Here is a 21,846-nt window from a genome sequence, read left to right on the forward strand (position 1 = left end):
CTCCCTCTCATCATCACTCCAACCCTCTGCTCTCCACCTCTTCCCTCCCATAGGGCGCACGGATGAATGGTGCGCAGCAGAAAACCCCCTCATAAATCAGGCTTATTCGTTCATGCAATTTGTTAGGTCTCCTATCTTTGCCATTGCTATCAAGGGTGCTGTACAACTGCATCTATATAATACTGTCGAAAGAAGTTTTTTTGTTTTTTGTTTCAGTGATTCTGTTCAAAACTGTAGATGCATTGCTTAAACAATGATAAACCCCAGGCTTTGATTTGACTTATTAGTATGAATATTTGTTTTAAGATTTTATCATAACACTTACATTACAAATATAAAAATCCCCCAACTCAACCCTCAGGAAATCAATGCATCTCATGAGACCCACAGAAAACACATCGCAAGTGATTTCCTAAAGAATCAGATGGACTTATGATTTGTCAGTTATCCAGCAAGATTAATAAGGATGGTCAGCCTCAAAATGTAATTGCTAAAGAAGCTGGAAGTTCACATGATAACCTTTTCAGAGATTTGGATTTCCCAACATGACTTGGCACCTGCCCACACTGCCAAACTAACAATGCCTTCCTTAGTGATTATGGTACCCTTGTGTTTCACTAGCAAACTGGGGTGACCCCATTCAGAATCTATTAATTATTGTCCAGAGGAAGAAGCAATGTCATATCTAACAATACTAAATAGCAAAATGTTTTTATTAAAGCAAATTACAGTGGGTGAAATAAGTATTTAACATGGCACCATTTTCTCAAATCAATTCAATTCAGTTTATTTATATATAGTAGCGCCAATTTACAACACATATCATCTAAAGGCACTTTCCGCCAGATCATACAGTCAAATTGATTCAAAGTTCTCAATCCCTCACACTAAGCATGCTTTTAGCGACAGTGGAAAGGAAAACCTCCCTTTTAAGCCGGGCATACACTGCGATTTTTTCAATCGCTCCAAAGAAGAAGAATCCTTGTTTGCACTACACAATGCACGAACAGGCTGAAAGTCGGGCTGATCAAAAAATTCTCAAAGTCGCCCCGGAAAGGGCAAAATAATCAAAGAAACCTCCAGCAGAACCAGACACACAGTGAGTTGCCATCTGCCGAGGCTGACTGGGATTCAAGGGGGCAGAAGGAGACATAGAAAAATATAATTCTAACGGTCCTATTGACATGATATTTTCACCAAATGTAACAATCCATGCAATCAAAACATAAAAGTAATCAAACTATAGACATCCAGAAATTAGATTCAGGGACAGATTTACCATTAGGCAAAACTGGGCAGTTGCATCAGCCCCAAGTTCCTGGGGGCCGAATAAAACTCAGTTTATATGTATGGTTAAAACAGATATTACTTATTTGTGCACATTAATTATGTTTTCCATAAAAATCCTTTCGTTGAAATGCTTATACTTATAATATCAAGTGTGTCTTAGGGCCCCCCTTTCAGAGTCCACGACATGCGCGTGTGCAGAAAGGTCCAAACAGGCAGCAGGAAACCATTTGAAAACAAACTGCGCAAAGAGCAGTGTTGCCAACCAACTTAGCACTTTTGTGGCTATATTTAGTGACATTTCAGACCCCTCTAGTGCTTTTATTTAAAAACAAAAAAAAAGTGTCTAGCACCAAATCTAGCAACTTTTTTTCTGTTACTAGAGACCCACCTCCTGCTCTCCTCTTTCGAAATATACAAATTGGGTGATGACATCATCTGGTGCTTTCTAGCGCCTTTTAGGACGGCCAGTAGCAACTTTTCTTGCTGGGAAGTTGGCAACAATACTGGCCAACAATTAATTTGAAATGGATGTGCCTCATTTATGTAATATTGTAGAAGGATTTACCATTTGCTTTAGATGGTCATGAGACAATGCATTTAGTTATTTTTATTTCTCAAGAGTGCTTGGTTCGCAGAGATTTGTGGATTTGATTTGTTGAGACAGTCCCTAAAAGAACCACTTCTGGTAAGAGAAGGGAGTAACAGAGAGCGGCTGACTGAAGTCTGAGCTCTTGAATCGGGTCGACTGTGAGATAGGTGCCACTAACTCAGTGAAGCTTGAATATCCAGCTTCAAACTAACTTCCCCTCCAAAATTCATCGCAGATTTCGGAAGCAGCCTTCGAGTTCAAAAAGTTCTTGTTCTCCGCACATCCCATACTGCTGAGTTTGTTCTATATTATGGCATTTTGAAACAACTTTGTCAACAACAACCAGCACCATTGCAGCCACCCAAAATCCTGCAGGCAACTGTTGAGACAGCTCAGTGACAGAACTAGGGCGCTATTTATTTGTTCGGATATCAAAAAATATACTTTGAGATATCTTGATTATAATTCTGAATGTGTGACACTTTAAATGATGAATCGGGTGACGTCATTTGAGATATCTCAAAAGTAATTATGACTCTCAAAAATTTGATTGAAGATATCTTGAATTATTAATTTCACTAGACAGAATTCAATTTCAGATATCTTTATGTATCATTAAGGATAGTCAATTTTTTTGTTTTGTCTATTCTATTAAAATTTCTATATCTGTATAATGGGTCTGTTTTTTGTGTGTATTCTCAATTCAGAAGGCCCCATACCTGTCTTTGCCCAGGCCCCAAATTTCCTAAATCCGCCCCTGATTAGGTCATGTGAAATTAAGGGAAATGAAACAGGAGAAAAGTATTGAACACACTTACCAGAATATATACATTTAATTCTTTGTATAAAAGTCTTTTTTGGCAATGACTGCTCCAAGATTCCTCCTGTATGGAGAAATTAGTCAGATTTATTGCTCTGGTATGATTTTTGCCCATTCTTCCACACAAATCTTGAAGTTTTTGTGGGCTTTTTCTATTAACTTTGATCTTTATTTCTTTCCATAGATTTTCTATTTGATTCAAGTCTGGTGATTAGCTGGGGAATTCCAGCAGCCTTATTAATTTCTCTAAAACCAATTGAGAGTTTCCTTGGCTGTGTGTTTGGGTTTATTGTCTTGCTGAAATGTCCACCCATGTTTCATCTTGTTCATCCTGGTAGATGGCAGCACATGTTTATCAAGCATGTCTCTGTAAATTTGTTCCATTCATCCTCCCTTCAATTATTTGAAATTTGCTAGTACCATATACTGAAAAACAGCCCCACGCCATGATGTTCCCACCTCCAAACTTCACTGTTGGAATGGTGTTTTTTGGGCGATGTGGAGTGCCATTTGAGCTCCAAATATCATGTGTATTATGGCATCCCAAGAGTCTTTTGGTCTCAAATGACCATACTATATTCTCCCTGTATTTAACAGGCTTCTCAAAATGTTGTGCAACAAACTTTAAATGAGCTTCAACATGTTTTTTCTTCAGCAATGGAGTCTTGCGTGTTTGACGTGCATACAGGCCATGGCGGTTGAGTGTATTGATTATTGTTTTCTTTGACACAACTTTACCTGCTAATTCCAGGTCTTTCTGACCACAAGTGGTCTTAGCTGTTTCATAACGCTTCAGATAATTATTTTCACCCCGTGTCAGAAATCTTGTTAGGAGCACCTGGTCAAGGTCGGTTTATGGTGAAATTGTTCTTTCCACTTCCGGATTATGGCCCCAGCAGTACTCACTGTAACATGAATGGGAATGTTTAATCTTTTCAGATCTAATGTATAAGAGAATCATGTCAATAATATCAAAAGATAATTTGCATTTGAGACTTGATAAAAATGAAAACAGAGTTAAAAACAAGTAAGAATTGTACATTTTTCATCTAAAAAGAAACCCCCCAAAATATTGTTGGATGATATGCAGGACTCTGAAAAAAAGAGTGTTGTTGTTTCAAGATGTAAAAAAAGAGGATACTTAGGGAAAATAGGTTACATGAGTCACCAGAGGAAAGCCATTACGAAGCAAATGCCACAAAGTATCCTGCTAAATATCCTAAATAGCAGAGAGATGAGCTTTGCATTTCTGGAACAAAGTCATTTGGAATGATGAGAGCAAAATTTGACCTTTTAGCCACAGCCATAAATGTTACATTTAGAGAGATGAAAGGAAAACCATTCTTACTGTGAAGCACGGAAGAGGATTGCTGATGTTTTGGGAATGTGTGGGCTGCAAAGGCACAGGAAACTTTTTCCAATTGAAGGCATGAGGCATGTTATGGGAAAATATGAGGAAAATATGTACTCATCAGCTCAAAAGCTGCGCTAAGGACGTAACTGGATGCTCTGGCATGAAAACAATCCAGAAAAAAAAGGACAAGTCAACATGCCATTAGCTACAGCAGAACAAAATGAAGGTTCTGGAGTGGCAACTATTATCAGCAGTGGTGCTGTCAATATCACTGAGCTACTTTTGGTAAATCTCAAACATCCAGTTCAGGCAAGATAGCCTAGATTTTCACATCTATGTTTTGTTTTTGTTTGGGGGTTTTTTGTCTTGGGTGGCCTTAGCATTATATACTAGCTTCCATCTCACACTCTACATTGACCAGCTTTAGGTCATTATTCATCACTTTGTTAAAGAACTGTCAGTAACTTAAAATAAATTATTCTTAATGCAAAAACCACAAATAAGTTTTACATTTTCATGTTTACAGTGTGTGTAAAAATATCATATAAGGAAAATATCTTGGAACGCTGGGGAAAACAGGGCCTGGTCTGCCTGCAGTCAATGTGTCTATCTCCTATTGGAAATGTGTTTTGCATCAGGATGAGGAGAATAAAGTTATGCTACCCAGAGACTACTGAAAGGCTGAAATTATGGATTTAGTGAGAATCGACATACATATTTCTCAAGAAAAACGGCAACTCTCAGTGGCACTATTCTTCAAACGATTAAAAGGAAGAATAAACAGAAGAGAGGATTGAATTAAACAGTGAACATGTCTTTCAGTATATTTCCTAAAAAGAAAGGAGTGAAAGCGGAAATGAATTCAAATGAATATTTAAATCAACCTTTTTAGAAAAACCTAAACTGCACGGCAGGAAACAGGAATAATAGGGAGAAAACTGCAGAACCGAACAAAAGATATAACCTACTACAGTAGCCCGCTTATTGTTCAATAATGGCATTGGCATTGTTTAAAAAGTTTTTGAATACCTGAAGCTACACTATATAGCTTTCAATATATGCAGAAAGTATTACTCAAAAACAGAACTGATTCTCAGATAGCTTTATTTAGTAGAGACCTGCTCAGAGATAAAATGTGTAAAAACCTCAGCTAATTGGAAAATAATGTTTTCTGCAGCCCATAGAAAACATGTTTTTGTTAAGGAAACCCCAGAGAGCAGATAAGTGGGCCAAACCTTAATGATGAAGATCCACAACCCACAGAAAAGGGAAACATTCTATCCATAAAAGTCTGCAGTTAATGTTTTTAATATGTGTTCAAGCCAAAACAAATTAGAAAGTATGGGGGAGTGTTGGCCTAGTGGTTAGAGCAGTGCGCTTATGCTCTGAGAAGGTTGCAAGTACCCGGTTTGATCCCCACAGCCTCCACTCTGGGTCTCTGAGCAAGACCCTTAACCACACTGCTGCCCGGGTGCCGCACAATGGCAGCCCACTGCTCCCCAAATCGATGGGTTAAAGGCAGTTGTACATTTCTCCAGTGTGAAATCAACAAGGTTAAATTATTATTTAGTACAGTAATTATATTATATTATTGTTTGAAATTTCAAAAATGTAAAAAGTCCAGTAACATTTCAATCATATCACTTTCATAAAAGCAAAAAAAAAACAAAGTTTATATCAAAAAATAGAAATTCTTAGGTCCTACTACAACTGTTGAAATGATTAAACCTGTAAGTTTGGGGTTGTTTAGGAGTTTGATAACGATTTCTACAGTAAGTCAACAGACTGAAGTTAATCTGTTGTGTAAACACCACCAGTCTCCCCCAGTGCCCCCACTCAGTACTGGATAGGGTTAACCCTGACCATAGTTAGACTGAGAGACGACCACATTCCTGGCAGCCTTTAGCAGATAGGTACTAGGGGTCCAGTAGCTAATGTAAAGTCTTGGTGAGAAATATTTCTAGACCATGTGTTATGCAGTGTTATCCAACTACTGGACAGGTCCAATGTTTGCCACATGAACCACACATACTCACAAAAAATATCAACTACTGCCAGACAAACAATCTTTTATCAATTTCAAAACATTAACACAGCTAAAATTAGGTTTTATCCACATTAATTGTTCCTCGTTCATATTAAAATATACCCTAACTGTAGTATATGAATAGTGTTTAACATGATCCTTCCAGTCAGCCTGAGCCAGTTGCCTCATTCTCATAATTAATAATTTGATGTTAATCAAAAAACGTTTTAATTAATCACAATGAATTAAAGAAGGTAAATATTGTCTTTTTGTCAAGTTGATAAAATCCTACTCACACTGATGAAAAGACTGCGAGTACAAAAATCTGTTGGTTGTTCTTTTATCCCGATGATCAAATCAGCAGAAACCAACAGAGGGTCTATTTGGCTCTAATTATCATACAGGAGGAAACATCAGGGTAGTAAATCATATCTTTAATCTGTTTTGGCGCATATTCATGCATTATTTTAGGGAGAGCTTCAAAGTCTGCAGAAAATAAATCATTCTCTGACTTTTAACAAGGACAAAAGTTTTAATATGTGATTCTTATCTAGTGGCACACCATTTTAATCATTTATCACCTCAAAAAAAAGTTTCATCATTTAGTTGCACTTTTATAGCACATGAGATACTGCATTTGAAACTGAAATCGTTTCTGTTTTTCTTTTCCGGAAAAATAAATCTACACTTTTCATATTATCCAGTAAAAGTTAGCATGGAAGTTGTCAGTCATTACCTTGCCCTGCAGGCCCTACTGTCAAGCGTTTTGCTGAGTAGCAGATGAGCAAAGATTAGAGATTGTGAAATTGGCTTTAGATTGAGTTTGCATGGAGTTTATTCATTGCCTGGAGAGCATGCCTTAACAGGACACCAGAGCAGCTTTCAGGAAAAGGAAAATATAAGATTCCCAAGGGAAGATGCTACAGACGCTTTCATTCTGCCAATAAAATGATTTAGGTGTCACAAAAATATCTAAAAAGTTTTATTTTTCATACACTGTGTCCTAAAGAAATTATCTAAACAAGTAAATTACTTAATCAAGCACCAAAACTGTGCTTTTTGGATGATAGAAAAACATACAATGACCATTATGGTAAAAGGGAGATGGTGAGCCAATAAGCATCTGAGAAGCATGTATTTTAAACAAAAAATCCTAAATAAAAAGGTTACATTAGCTAACCTGTGACCACAAGCTTATACTTTATCTTCAGTGATTATAATCTTAAAGCATGGCTGTTGCATTGTAAACAATGAAGACATCAAATTATCAAATGGAACCTAAGGTCATGTGAATTAGGAAAACATGAAAGTACACCACCACTTGATCTAATTTGATTAGTTTTGCAACATCTTCAAGAGCTTAAATGAACTTTTTTGCTTTGATTGGAGAGTCCATTATGTGGTGGCAAGGGATTCTGAAAATGCTTTTAGAAATTAAGTTAAAAATCCAATGTTTTAGGACAGTTGTAGTTAAAAAATTGCATTATCTGTTTTCATCTGTCTTTATATTGGGTTTGTCGTTCTTTAATGACAACCCATCTCGGTCAGCTGTTTTTGGCTTGTTTCGGTGCTGACAAAATGGGTCTTTGGAACACATACCAGGATTTCTCTTCTGATCAACATATTTTACAAAATGAATACATGAAAGTTTAAAGAATGTGGTTATGAAATTATGAAAATTCAAAGACAGGTTGTGTTTACTCGTGTGGTACCTTTGTTACAGTGTTGTGTTGCCTATTTTGCAAGATCTGGCTGTCTGTATATCTGAAATTCTCCTTCTGCTATGTGTCTGGTTTTCTTCCAAGCTCTGACCCCCAACTACTCTTTCTTTCTCTTTTTTGTTTCTCCTCTATCCTCATGGAGCTTGCATTCCACACCTTGTCTGCAGACTGCACACAAAAGAGCAAAGAGCGTGGCTCCTGAACTATGGCAAACATTCCAGGTCTCAATAGTGCCTCATCCTTTGAGCGGCATCACCTACTATCTCTTTTTCATAAACGCTGCCCAGAGATATTATTACCATACTAAGCCACCAAAGAGTCTGACTAAACAGAGAGTCTGATGCTCAAAGCAAATAATGGTTATAAGTATTCAACTTGCTTTGTTTACCCAAAACAACATCTCTAATACCGTAACCCATTTTTAATGTTGCCATTTTTAATGTTGTAAACCCAGATCTGACCTTCCAACTGGAAAAGCATCCTAATAAGCAGCTCACAGGAAATTGATAATTGCACTATTGAATAAAGGAGCTATTTGAGAATCATTGTTGGAGAGTTTGAATTTCCAATAAACTTAGAGAAGATTTGAGCTCAAAGCACTGTTGGAATATATTAAGAAGTTCCAGGGCAAATGTGAAAGGTTCTGGGGAAGTTTAGGGAAACTTGAATACATTATACACATCTTGTTGAGAAAAAGGGGGACATGAACCTTAGAGTGGGCTTACAAATACTAAAAGCAAGCACAGGCATGCATTATTCCTCTTTCTTCTGTCTTTCTAATCTCATTTAGTATCTCAAACATGTTAAAATCCCCCATCAATAGCCTGAAGGCTGATGGACACCCATCCCTTTCTGGCCGTTCTTATCTCCTTTCAAGTTCTCTACTTTAACTAGAGGCACCTTGCAAAGCATGAGAGGAATGCCCTGAACGTTGTTCCAGTGGACAACACTGCTCCTGTTGCACCCTATCCAGAGTTAGATGATTTTGGAGAAACCTCAGTTTCCTTTATTGTGCAGAATCATTCATCTTATTTTAGTATGTTAATATTAGGCTACAACTCAAGAAAAAGCTTTTCTTCTCTGAAATGTTTCTATGCAAGTGACATTCCCTCGGTTTTTCATTTCCAGTTGAAAATAAACATCTAATATTAATGTAGCTTTGCATAGAATATGTACATTTTCACGTCGGTGAAAATAATGCAGTTAAGATAAACTCTGACCTGATGGTTGGTATTTTCAGCGTGGGGGCTGAGAGGGGATAGTGAGGCTAAGGACAGTTTTAATACATGTTGTATAATAAATAAAAATGTATCTTTTAAAATAAAAGTCTACTGTTTGGAGAGTTTTAACTATCAAATAAAAAGAGACAACATATTTTATGTTCTATTTCCAACTGAAAAAACAAAACAATCAATAAAAAACACATACTAGATTTTAACAAAATACTTGATGCAAACTAAATTGTTTTAGGTTTAAAAACCCACACTGCGACTGCATATTAGACTACAGAACTCACAAGGCATCATATTCAGTGAAAAATAATATAATTTGAAAGTTAGCTTATTTTAGGAGCACAAGTCACTTTTTTTTTAAGTATAAACTCAATAGGAAGTACTTTTAGAATACCTTCATTAGTTTTTCCTTTTCCTTTTGTTACTGTCTGGTTTAATTAATGTTTTTTTCCCTATAGCAACTTGGTCAAATAAAGTGTGTCTTGTTGAAGGAAACCTCTCTAGCCAGGGGTGGAGCTAGATGGGGGGCCAGAGGTGGCCATGGCCGCCCTTAGCCTCTCATTGGCCACCCCTGTGGCCACCCCTACCATTTTTTTCCCGCCATCTAATACAGACAGTGGCAGCAGTAATACTATCAAGAGGAATGTTTAAACTTATTAAACATTTAATTTTTTCATATATTAATAGTTACTTGACAACTAAAACGCTGTGGTTAATTATGCACATCAAAATACTGACATTAAAGTTTATATATACAGAATTCATGCTCTTTTAAGACCCTAATTTTGTGTTATATGGGGTAAAGAGAAAATAATGTCTCTGCTAGTCATCAAGGAGTTTTCAGTGAAATCATAGATAAATAACTACTTTAATAATAACTTCAAAATCCATTAAATGTAGATATTAGTACATGTCATATTAATGCTATGCAGAACAATTTTTGATAAAAGTGGGTAAGTAATGACAGTGGAAAATATGTTTTCCCCAGACATTTTGTCCATTATACCTTTTAGACAGCATGGACATTTAAATATATGCGTCTATTTGTAATCAAAAAGCTGTAGGAAAGCATAGTTTGACTTTATTTTGAAAATATGGATGTTGTGCTTGTTCCTGTTGGAACAGTGTAGATGGACCCTGAGGTTCTGGCGCCTATCTGCTTTTGGCCACCCCTCAGTTCACATTGGCTTTTTGACTGGCCACCCCTAATAAAATTTTCTGGCTACACCTCTGTCTCTAGCAGTTACAGAAAAGGATTAGGGGCATTGGAAAAAGAAAAAAAAGTAACTGATTGTTAAATTTTATTTCAGTTTAATACAGGAAAAAAGTCAGAATTCTCACTTTTTCTCAGAATTCTGACTTTAATCTCAGAATTCTGACTTTTTTCTCAGAATTCTAACTTTAATCTAGGAATTCTGACTTTAATCTTAGAATTTTGGATCTTAATTTAGATTGGCACCATGAAGGAAGAGATGTAAGAGCACTCAGCTTTACTGACAAAGATGTGAGTTGTTTGAGAGGGCCAGTGACACATTGGTGGAAAATTACAGAATTAGGCTACTTTTTACATGCCCGAGGGGTCCCCTCATTAATGGAGGAGCAGAAGGTCATTAAAACAAGAGAGTTAGTCTCTAAAACAGACATGGCTATGGCTTGATGCTAACATGTTTGTTAGCTGTCAGAATTCTGAGATTAAAGTCAGAATTCTGAGAGCCATATTAAACTGAAATAAAATGTAAAAATCTGTTAACTTTCTTTTCAGTGGCCCTAATCTTCTTCAGTAAGCAGTAGCTGCACTTCTTCCCCAGTAAATAAAAAAAAAAAACTAAGTTAAATCATTTTGGAAAAACTAACATATGGTATTATTAGAACTAAAATTGTAAAACATGCATAATATCTGGCACCCTGTTCAAATTCAAACAGCCCAGTTTATTAGTACAATTTGAACTACTTAGCCCTACTTATGTATGCGTGTGCTGCAAAGTTCCCTACTGAAAACTCATCTGTCTGACACCAGAAGCTTTATACTGAAGTTTGCAAGCGATTGCATCACTTTTAGCAGCAGGCCAAGACTAGACAGGCTTTTTCAGGGAGCTGCAGGATTCCACAAGAGAAAAGAAAGAATTGGCTGAGTTCATATCTTGGCAAGTTTGACCTCTTATTGCCTACTGCAATTGGAGAAGTTTACTAATCGACTAAACGTGTAGCCTGACTGTACAATTTGTCTTCTTAACGCAAGATGGCAGTACAGCACAGTGAACGAAGCTTCATTTTTAACACCACTTTGAAAACAGGTCAGAGGAGCTGAGTTACAACTAATCCATATAGAACAAAATCCAAAGATAACAGTATTGCTGGTAATACAATTCTAATCAAGAATATGAAAATTGAATGTAAAATAAACAAGTGGATCTTTATGCTTAACGTTTACTTCAACTATTTATCCAAATATTAGCTGGAAAACAACAATATACTATCTGCACTAATAAAATATTGCAGGAATACTGAGTGAACATTACAGTTATGTGTTGGTGGGGTCAACAGCTCACAAATCTAATAAGCTCTGCCCCCTCACAAAAACACGCACTTGCGCGCGTGCACGTCCGCACTTTTCTGCAGGATTAACAGGGCACCGCTTTTTTCCCCCCTAGTCGATAGAAACCCATTAAGATCTAAACTCCAGAAGGTCTTATGTCACGTCGTTTTGGGTTCCAGATTGCGATCAACATGACCATGTGACTGAGCAATCACATGGCCGCAGAGGTTTCATGATCCGCTTTAGTTTTTTAAAAGTGCGGTGATCGGTGGCTCCCGCAGCAGCAGCAGCAGCAGCAGCAGCGCTGGAAAACACAGCGGAACATGGCGAACAGTGGGCAGAAAGTTGTGCTGATCACCGGCTGCTCCTCTGGCATCGGGTTACGAATCGCTGTCACGCTGGCCAAAGATGAAAAGAAGCGTTACCATGGTAAAAAAAAAAAGAAAAAGAAATACGCTTTATTCTTCATTGTTTCTTTGATCAGACCTATCAGTTGCAGGGCTGTAAAAAGGGGTCGTTTGAAAGTCTACTTTGTCCGTGTTTACTTTCCTGCAACACTCTGGTGTCGCGACCCCATACAGTTTGTTTTGACTGAACGCGCTCATACTTGATATGTCGTGGAGCCCATTTTAACAGTGTTCATATAGGCTCATCCATTGTCATCCCAAAGGACTGCTTCCACAAGGTTCTGCAAGGATGCCGCTTGCCAGGCAGGATTCAGAAAAGGAGTCTTGTCAGTTCCTCTTTCAAGTGACTTCTCCTGCACAAAGCCCTCTTTTATTGCTGTGAATTGTAGAGGGCCTGCTCCAGTTTAGTGCCGTGTCTAATGTGCCCATAGTCCCTGCACTGGAGCCAGTGTGAAAAGGGGGGACAAAGTTTGAGACCTGTACAAGCATGAGTTCACTCCAGAGCAGGGGCCTTGTTTGAAGTCTCCATTGGTACACAGGGGAGCTGTGGTGTCCCACTCTGACATTGTCTGTCTGAATGTTTCCTCTCAGCTTCCCAGACATCATTAATCTGAGTTCAGAGATTTAGACTGAATTCAAAATCTTCTTTTTGTTTTTTGTTTTTCTTGCTTTGTGGAACCTCTCAGTGTGTGAGACACCACTGTGGGAGTTTTCCATGAAAGGATTTTTGCATTGGCTGTGAATCTCCACAAAACTGATATTGTTTGTCGTTTCACAATGAATGTGTCAGAAGATAAACCATCCATCACTTCTGTTATAGCCTGTATCCTACAGTTACAGTCACAGGTCAATGAAGCCGTTACTATCAGTGTTGACATTTTTTTTTGCAGCATTTGGTTTAAGATCCCTCTTTCTGCTTTGAACCACTGGGATCTGAAGATATGTATTGCTGTGAAATAGATGAGCAAAACAAAAACAGTTCACTGCTCCCTTTCCCCCCCTCCCACCACAGCCTTAGTGTAAATCTCACTGTGAGCTGCTTTCAGTCAAGCGCAGCTGAACAAGAGAGCTGTTCAACCCTGTTGATTAGAGAACCCATCAGTGACCAGATATCGCATTGTGCATTGAGTAACAATTAGTTGCAGTGGCATGAAGTGAGCTTAAAGACGGCTCTAGTAACGGATTCGGGTTTTCCCCCTCAAATGCAGCTCTTTCTAGAATGTTTGAGCTTCCCAGAAGTATTTCCTTCAGGAACCAGGAGAACAATGGGTCCCTTGTTTACCTCTCTTTCAACATGTAAATCCTTCTGTTGCTTATGTAGACACCAGCTTTGTAAATAGTAATAATAGCTAACTAACAAGGTGTATGCACAACAGCCAATACAAAGACATTTAAAAGATAAAGGTCCTCCTTCATTTCCAAGCTTGATGAAATATTGCCTTAAAGGGGCTGGTCTCGTTTTTAACTTAATTATCAAGCTCTGTTTATGTTCATAGAGGAATTAAATTAGACCTTGCTTTTATCTATGAAGGACAACAGGTAGACTGAATGTAGGATTAAAGGTTGTTTGCTTCTGCTTATTGTCATTGCGCAATAGTGCTGTCACTCATTCGCCTGTTAAGCAACATCTAAATACAGGATGAGGAAGAGGCCAACAAAACCCCAGCAGCACTTTGCTGATAGTTGATGCATATGTGATGGATTTCTGCGTTGTATGTAGGTTAGTGCTGTCCTGTGTTTAAAGTTCAGAGGAAATACGATCTGTGTCCTGTTACAGGTGTGTCCTCCTTTTAAGAACTTTGACCTCCCCTCCCCTGGGTTTCACTCACAAACACTATACAAGTGTTTTTCTGCTGATGCTTCCAGTTTGAAAGTTTCAGTTACTTGTGGAGTCCTTTGGTCTCTCTGACCACATTTCAGTGACTCACATATACTGTTGTTTGCGTCAGAAAGTAATTATCTTCTAGTTCAGTGTGTCCTGCACATCTGTTTAGATTAGCTGGCGGCACATGCTGCTGTAAAGCAGCCCTGTAACTGGAGATGAAAGAAAAAAATATATTTTGAATAAAAGAAAAGTGAATAAATATGTTTTTTTCAGGGGACTGTATTGTGAGTTTTCTCTCTCTTTTAATTAAAAAATGTATTTGTTTGATTAATCTAAAATAGCCCCAATATTTTTGGTGCTTTAATCAGAAAAACTATTTACTCTAAAATGCAGTCTGCAAATATTTGCTTGGACTAAGGAAGTAAAAGCGACACATTGTTGATCCCACATTATTTCCAAAATTACAATCATGTTAAAAAACTAGCACAGTATGGAAGGATTTTTAAGTGTTGTTAACTGATTTAGAGGATTTTTAAGTTGTTTTATGCCGTTTTTAATTATTCATTACTTTTTGTCTCTATCAACCAGTTATAGCTACCATGCGAGACTTAAAGAAGAAGGATAAACTTCTGGAAGCAGCTGGAGATGCATATGGGAAGACCCTGATGTTGCTCCAATTAGATGTATGCAGCGATGACTCTGTGAAGGAGTGCATTAACAATGTTAAAGACCGCCACATTGATATTCTAAGTAAGTGTTGCACACAAAGGATCACTATAAACTGCTTAAATATCTACTAATCCCTACTGTATTAACTAAACATCTGCATTTTCTTTTGCCATGTAGTCTAAAACAGTTCATAATTATTTTTAGTCATAACTTTAATTAGCAATAGCTTAGATGCTCTTACTTCCCTGTTGCAATATTCAGTGTTTAATACAGCCTTTTTAATAATTTAACCGTTATTAAAGTATGTAAAGGCTTATTACACCAGCGTCTCAGGCTAAAGCGAGGCTGTAGTTTCACTCGCTGTGGTTTTGCAGTTGAGTGGGTGGAAGGAGGGGACTGGAAGTCTTGAAATTCCAGTGGCCAGTTAAATTTTGCACCCAAAGAAAGAGCAAGATCGTATATCATCAGGCATTTCAATAAAAAAAAAAAACACAGCTTCTAAACTTTGTTATTTACAGCACTTTATTTTTCTTATTGGCTCTCTAAAATGGAAAAATAAGAAGGGGAATAATACCAAAACTGAGATTATCTGTTTGGTCAATAGCACACTTTAATGAATTTTAATCTGCAGTGTGTGGCATGTTTTCATATTAGTGACCCTTGAGCAAGAACCTCTTTTGAGTACTTGTTAAAACCTTTAGTCTGGATAAAGCATCTATTTATAAACATGCTTCCATCCCGCATTACACCCCCTTCACATAATTACTCAAAACCCAGAGGCCCCTAAGCAAGGACTCCTGTTACATCACACCTCCCCAAAACTGTCACACACTGACATCTGGTGGCATGAGCGGGTCATAGCTTAGGTGATCAATCTGTGTTTATTCTAACAAGAAGAGACTTAACTGATGAAGATTTTTAAAGGCTGACACTGTTATACAGTATCATAGGAGAGGAGTCATCTCTCTGTCTCTGTGCTTCTTCTCAGTCAACAACGCAGGTGTGGGCTTGCTTGGACCCGTGGAAAGCATCAGCATTGATGAAATGAAACGAGTTTTTGATACCAACTTCTTCGGAGTGGTTCGTATGATCAAAGAAGTGATGCCAGACATGAAGAAGAGGCGTTCGGGACACATTGTGGTCATGAGCAGTGTAATGGGTCTCCAGGGTATGAATTCTCAAAATGTCCTTTTAAAAAACTTTTCAAATACGATCCAAGAAAAAGGTGTTAGTTTAGCCTAACACTTGGTACTGATGAAGAAACAATCGCTAATTGTTGATTCTTCAAAACAAAGTCTTATATTAAAACTAATTAAGCTGGCTTAGTAAGCTTCACCTAAGTGAATTTATATAACACCTGTTGATATGCAGTATTTTAAAATAACTAAACACATTGTCTTATTTTGGGACATTATGCAATATGACAGGAAAGCTTGCTGACACCTAAAGGCAACACATTTATAAGGTCAATTGAAAAATGAATATAAACCCCAATAGTCAGTTCCATTACATGTAGAAATGGAGCTAGGTCTGTGGCCCAGAGAACAATCAATGTACTCTGGAAAATCTACTTAGTAACCCTTGAACAAAGCTAAAGTCCTTGTGACGGAAGAACAAAACTTGATCAATAATGGCTGAAAGGTCACTTAAAAATGTAAATTCTATTATTCCAAAAGGCAATAAAAGGCCAGATTTGGGCAATAATAGAGTAAAGGCAGATTTTTGGAGACATGTCTGTTGTTGTTCATGGGACTTTTATTATTTCTGTTCACCTCATATCATTTATTTCTCTGGAACAGTTTGGACTCCCACATACATCAAGCTATTCTTTAGATGTATCTGTTTGAATGTGGACGCCTGGGGCAAACGTTCTGGTTAATACACAAAGCAGCATCACCTCATTTCCCCAGTTCTCCAATTTCCTTATTACCACTTTAATGCCGATCTTAAACCTTAATGCCATCATTGCCTCTCATATTTTCATATCATCTCCCACCTCACTATACGTTCTTTCTGTTCCCACCTTAAGAAAAGGCCTTCCATCCGCTATAAGCCAGGGGAAGCTGGAAAACCGGACAACACAAGCTCAACCCTAGATTATTATGGTAGCAGTGTTATGTTGTTGTGGTGTATTGCTGTGGAGGGGACTTATGCTCTTCACATAATAGATGTCATCATGAGAAAACGCTCTTATGTGGAAATAATGAAGCATCATTTTGAAGACATCAGCCAGGATTTTAAAGCTTGGGCACAAATGATTGTTCCTTGTGGAAATGGAACTACAAATTAGTTATAAAGTGGCTTAAGAACAGAAGAGTCTGGGTACTGGAGAGGCCATCACATAGCCATAATCTTAGCCCCCTTGAAAAAAAATTGTTGCAGACCTGAAAAGGCATTTGAAAAAAGTTATACCAGTTCTGTCAAGAAGAGTAGGCCACAATTCTAGCAAAATACTACAAGAAGCTTGTAAAAGTATAAATAAAACATTAGAAACCAGTCCTACATTTTAAAGACAATGCAAGATTAAGTATATAGCACATTTCAATGGTAAAACAATTCAAAACGCTATACTTAAAAATAAAAAAAGTAAATTTCAGTGGCATAAAGGCAGCAGAAATAATTTAAGGTAATATAAATTATTAATTAAATGACTATATTAAAAAGGATAAAATGAATAATAAAAAAAAGAAATAAAAGGAAAGTGGGGCTGGTAACTAAAAATGTTTCACTCTTAACAAGTGTGTTTTTAATATTCATTTAAAGCAATTTAGGTTTTCAGCAATTTTTACAGTTTGAGAGTTTATTCCAGATTAGTGAAGCACAAGAACTAAATGCTGCCTCTCTATGTAAGTTTCTGGCTATTTAGAGCTGATTTAAGGCAGATGACCTGAGAGGTCTGGGCGGTTGGTACAGTGACAACAACTAAGCTATATGTTTTGTTACCAGCGATTTACAGATGAACAGAAGCCTTTTAAAGTCTATTGTATTAGATATGGTGAGTCAGTGTAAGGACTCCAGAACTGGAATAATGTTCTCCACTTTCTTAGTTTTAGTGAGGATGTGGGCAGCAGGATTCTGGGTCAACTGTCATGAACCGAGGACAGATGGACCCAGTATTCAAGGAGAGACAGTCAGTAGGAAAGTTCAAACGTTTATTAAATAAAAGAAAACAAAAGCGGAGCTGTGGCTCGCGGACACTGCAGGCGGGGGGCGGGGCACCGCCCAATCTCACACACTCTAGGGAGGAAACACAGGTAAGTGACCACGATAAACTGATATAAGATTAACTGTGTTGGTCACTTACCTGGTTTAACATTCCAGACCACGAATGTCCCCAGTGCTGCAGTCCCAGAGGTGAGGCTGGAAGCCGATCCTGGTGAGAGATCCAGAACAGACAGAAACAGACCGAACAGGCAGAATCCAGATCAGGCAGGAACAGAAACAGATGGCAGGATCCAGACTTCCAGACATGCACAGGCTTCCAGGAGGGTTCAGAGTCTGACTGGGACCAGAAGCATGACCTGGTGGTCAGGCACAGGAGCAGACAGGATCAGGTGCAGACAGGCAGGCACAGTGGAAGAGGGTAGCCGAGACAGGACGTAGGAACCGGAACTTGAAACAGGACTTTAAACTGGTCTCCTCCCTGGAGCCAGGCTTACTGGATAAAAGCTGAACCTCCCCCCATAATGAGCCAAAACCCAGAGGACTCCGCAGGGGAGGAACAGTGGACAATCAGGAGACGAGACAAACACTAAAATCCTCTTTGCACTGGCTGCTAGGATCCAGGACATGAACCATAAAATAAAACTGAACAGAAAGACTGACAGAAAGACAAGCAATGACCTGGCCCTGAATGCTCAGGCTGAACTGCATATAAACCAGAGGGAAACAGGTGAGAGGAATAAATTATAATTGAGGCAGGGAGGGAAAACGGCAGGTGAGAGGAATTACTAATTAGGTAGAGCAAACAGGCCACATCATGACATCAACTGCCTGTAAAACAGATATGAATGTCAATTTAAGAATTTAAAGAACAAAGTAAAACATAAAAAGGTTTATCTTTTACTAATTTAACATTTAGTAAATAAAAATAATTTTGCTTATTGCAAATTACCTAAAACATAAATATTTAGTCTGATTTAATGTCAGATTGAAAGGAAATACAAAGGCTGCATTGTTTTATACAGTATACATATCTGGGTTCAGCTATATGTTGAGTACCTCTCATATGGTTGCTCAGTGTTCCCCTCTAGATGCGGATTGTCTAGGTACTTCTTATGAAACTGGAAAAAGTTCAGCATTCTTAGTCACTCACTACAAAATGTTTTGGAGATTCATAACACAGAGTGAAATATTCCAAGGCCTTTTTTCTTTTCATTTTTTATGATTATAGCTTACAAATAGTGAAATCACTATCTGTCTTATAAAATTAGAATATAAAATCAATAAAAACTAAGATTCTGTGTGATATTTTATGGAGACAAACAGCCCATGGCTCTGCTGACGTAAAACCAGCAGAGCCATGGGCGGTTGTTTTTTTAATGTTGTTGGTTCTTGCGTACCATGTCTTCCTCTTGACAGTACTCTGAAGATTCTCTATGTGGTTCAGTCAAGCACAGTAACGATCAGCCAGAATGACTTGCAAAGGGTATAAGTCAGTCTTGTAAGGCTTAATACTTTACAGTTTTGAACATACTAGATCAGTATAGTGTGGGAAGAGGGTCCATAATGCAGCAGCCCTTTTCTGGAACCATAACAGTCAAGATCGCAGCTGCAAAGGAGTAATATTTTATTGATACCCTTTGTTGTGTCCCAAAAGAGCTCTTTATATTGTTAAATATTAAGCATCTGGCTGCTCTAAGAGCTTTTCTTTTAAAAAAAGATGTTTTTGCTTCACATCAGTGGTTATCTGATTAGTTCTATTTTTTTCCGCTGGCTGTGTTAGTCCCACCTTTGATATCAGGCTCTGCCCGTTCCTTTCCAGACTATAATGCTGTGTACACAGCATAAATTAGTTTGGCTGGCCAGGCTTCATATAACCAGCTTCTGGTAAAGTTAATTAGCACAGGGAAACATGAGGTGTTTTAAAATTTCCCGGTAAAGGGCTCTATTTACTACAGATTTTATAATATGTATTAGACAAATACCAGCAGGTGACATTACAACCCAAATCAGGACTGACTGTGGAAACCTCATATTGAACTTTAATAAAAAAATATTTGGTGTCTGTCCACTCATGATTTCCAAATGAAATGCAAGCATTAAAAAAGACTCTGGACCACTGAGCTTCAGTTCATTTCTGTTTCTTCTTAACTTAAAGGAGACACTTGATTTGTCTTTGCATAGTGACTCTCGATGTACTAATTCCACCCTGAGTTGTAAAATTATTACATTAATGTAAATTGACAATCCTCCCAAGTCTGTGGTCATCCCTGTTTCTGATGCATCATCATTTAGGTAATTTGCAGATGTTTTGAGCAGATTAGACTGTGACCATAGATTTCCAAGATTTCACCTTTTCTCAGTATTCAGATTTTCTAAGGCAATTTATTATCTATAGCTATAATTATTTAAAATAAAAGAAAATTATATACTTCACTCTTTTTAATGCATCTATAGAATAAGTTTGACTTTCTGTAATGAGAAACAAAAGTATTGATCCTTTTCTGTATTCTATTTTTTCCCAGGCGTTCCTGTAATTTACTGATTTAGTGTTATTGATTCATATCCTTTATTCGGCTGTGTTTTGTTCTTAAACCAGGGGTGGTGTTCAATGATGTTTATACAGCCTCTAAGTTTGCAATGGAAGGCTTCTGTGAAAGTATGGCTGTGCAGCTGATGAAGTTCAATATCCGGTAAACTGACCTCACTCCTTTGGTCAATCTTCTCTTGATCTACTTATATATTTAATCTTTCTTTTCATCAATACCTTTCTGTGTCCACTTGCATTAGGTTGTCGATGATAGAGCCTGGCCCTGTGCACACTGAGTTTGAGACGAAAATGATGGAAGACGTGGCTAAGATGGATTTTCCAGGAGTTGATGCAGACACAGTTCGATATTTTAAAGATGTTTACCTTCCATCGTCCATAGATATATTTGAAGCCATGGGCCAGACTCCAGAGGACATAGCTAAAGTAAGGCAATGGGAGTCTGATTGACCAACTTGTTCAGGTTTTAAAGTTTGAGTTGTTAAATGATCACAATCCTCATCTCTAATTTACTGTTTTCTTTCTCCAGTGCACTAAAAAGATTATTGAGTCAGAAAGGCCTCGCTTTAGGAATCTGACCAACAGCCTCTACACGCCCATCGTGGCCTTAAAATACGCAGATGAGACCGGCGGCCTCTCTGTGAACACCTTCTACAACTTGCTCTTTAATTTTGGTCCTCTCATGCACATCACCATGAGCATCCTGAAATGCCTGACATGTAGCTGCCTGCGCAGACGCACCATCTCTCCATAAATACAGTGTTTAGTATTACGCTGCCACAAAACCTTAGAGTCTTTATGCAAGGTTCTGGGCTGAGCAGGTAATGTACGACATAAAGCTCAAAGTGAGAGAGCTACTTGTAGTTCTAAGATATTACTGTGATAAGCTTTGACAGACGATAACGCGCAATTGCACATTTTTTCTTCTGAGGAGATGGTATATCCAGGGTTCCCTAATTAGAGAAAAATTTGTCACATGATAGGGATACAAAAATGCTAATATTGTCCTGTTGCATAATGTTATGAAAAAAAAACCCCACCATATATCACTCTCTTTTTTTTAAGAGAAGCACAGAGGAATACACATGATATATAAATCTTATGGACTAGTACAAAAGCACAAACTGAACTCAGTTAACATGTGAAACAAGGAAATTGTAAGAAACGTTGGGTTAGTAACACTTTGTAGCCAAGATAACTTTTTGCTCAGACGTTTATTACAGAGTCAGAATATACAATTCTGCTTTTTATGTGTCTTGATAATTTTATGCCAACTTTTTGTAGTTTACTTGTGGTCATAACTGCTGTTTAATCATATTTTTAATCTTTTGGTTAATGAAATGTTTGTTTGTTTGTTTTTTCTTTATTTTAAAAAGTTCAAACAGGTCCAAGCTTGATTTTTGTTTTCATTTTGAAGATTGATTTTAAAATAAAGTTTTTTTGACTTACCACAAGAAAGGTCATCTTTGTCAAAAATGCAAACTAAAAGATAAAGTATCTGCATGACAGATTTTGTACCAATAGGGGGCAGTGTTTTACTGTTTTTGGCTTTTTAACGACTGAAAAACTGTCCATTTTCACGCTTTAATACAAAAATAATGCTTGTTTTTATAATCAATGCTCATCTGTCCTATTGCATTCATCTGTATGTATATGTTTGAGAGTTT

At 37.6% G+C, this 21,846-nt stretch overlaps 1 protein-coding gene across 1 annotated transcript; it reads left to right on the forward strand.

Annotated features, from left to right (window-relative positions):
* Positions 1 to 11,630: 11,630 nt before the first annotated feature.
* Positions 11,631 to 21,593, forward strand: LOC107083039 (retinol dehydrogenase 8-like). The gene is made up of 6 exons (XM_015371977.1): positions 11,631 to 11,997; positions 14,389 to 14,550; positions 15,458 to 15,637; positions 20,231 to 20,324; positions 20,422 to 20,605; positions 20,709 to 21,593. Exons 1-6 carry the CDS (start codon positions 11,892 to 11,894, stop codon positions 20,931 to 20,933), a joined length of 951 nt encoding a protein of 316 aa, XP_015227463.1. The 5' UTR covers positions 11,631 to 11,891; the 3' UTR covers positions 20,934 to 21,593.
* Positions 21,594 to 21,846: the final 253 nt, after the last annotated feature.

Source organism: Cyprinodon variegatus, unplaced genomic scaffold (assembly GCF_000732505.1).
Source record: "Cyprinodon variegatus isolate N-32 unplaced genomic scaffold, C_variegatus-1.0 Scaffold68, whole genome shotgun sequence".
In the NCBI taxonomy this organism is placed as follows: Eukaryota; Metazoa; Chordata; class Actinopteri; order Cyprinodontiformes; family Cyprinodontidae; genus Cyprinodon; species Cyprinodon variegatus.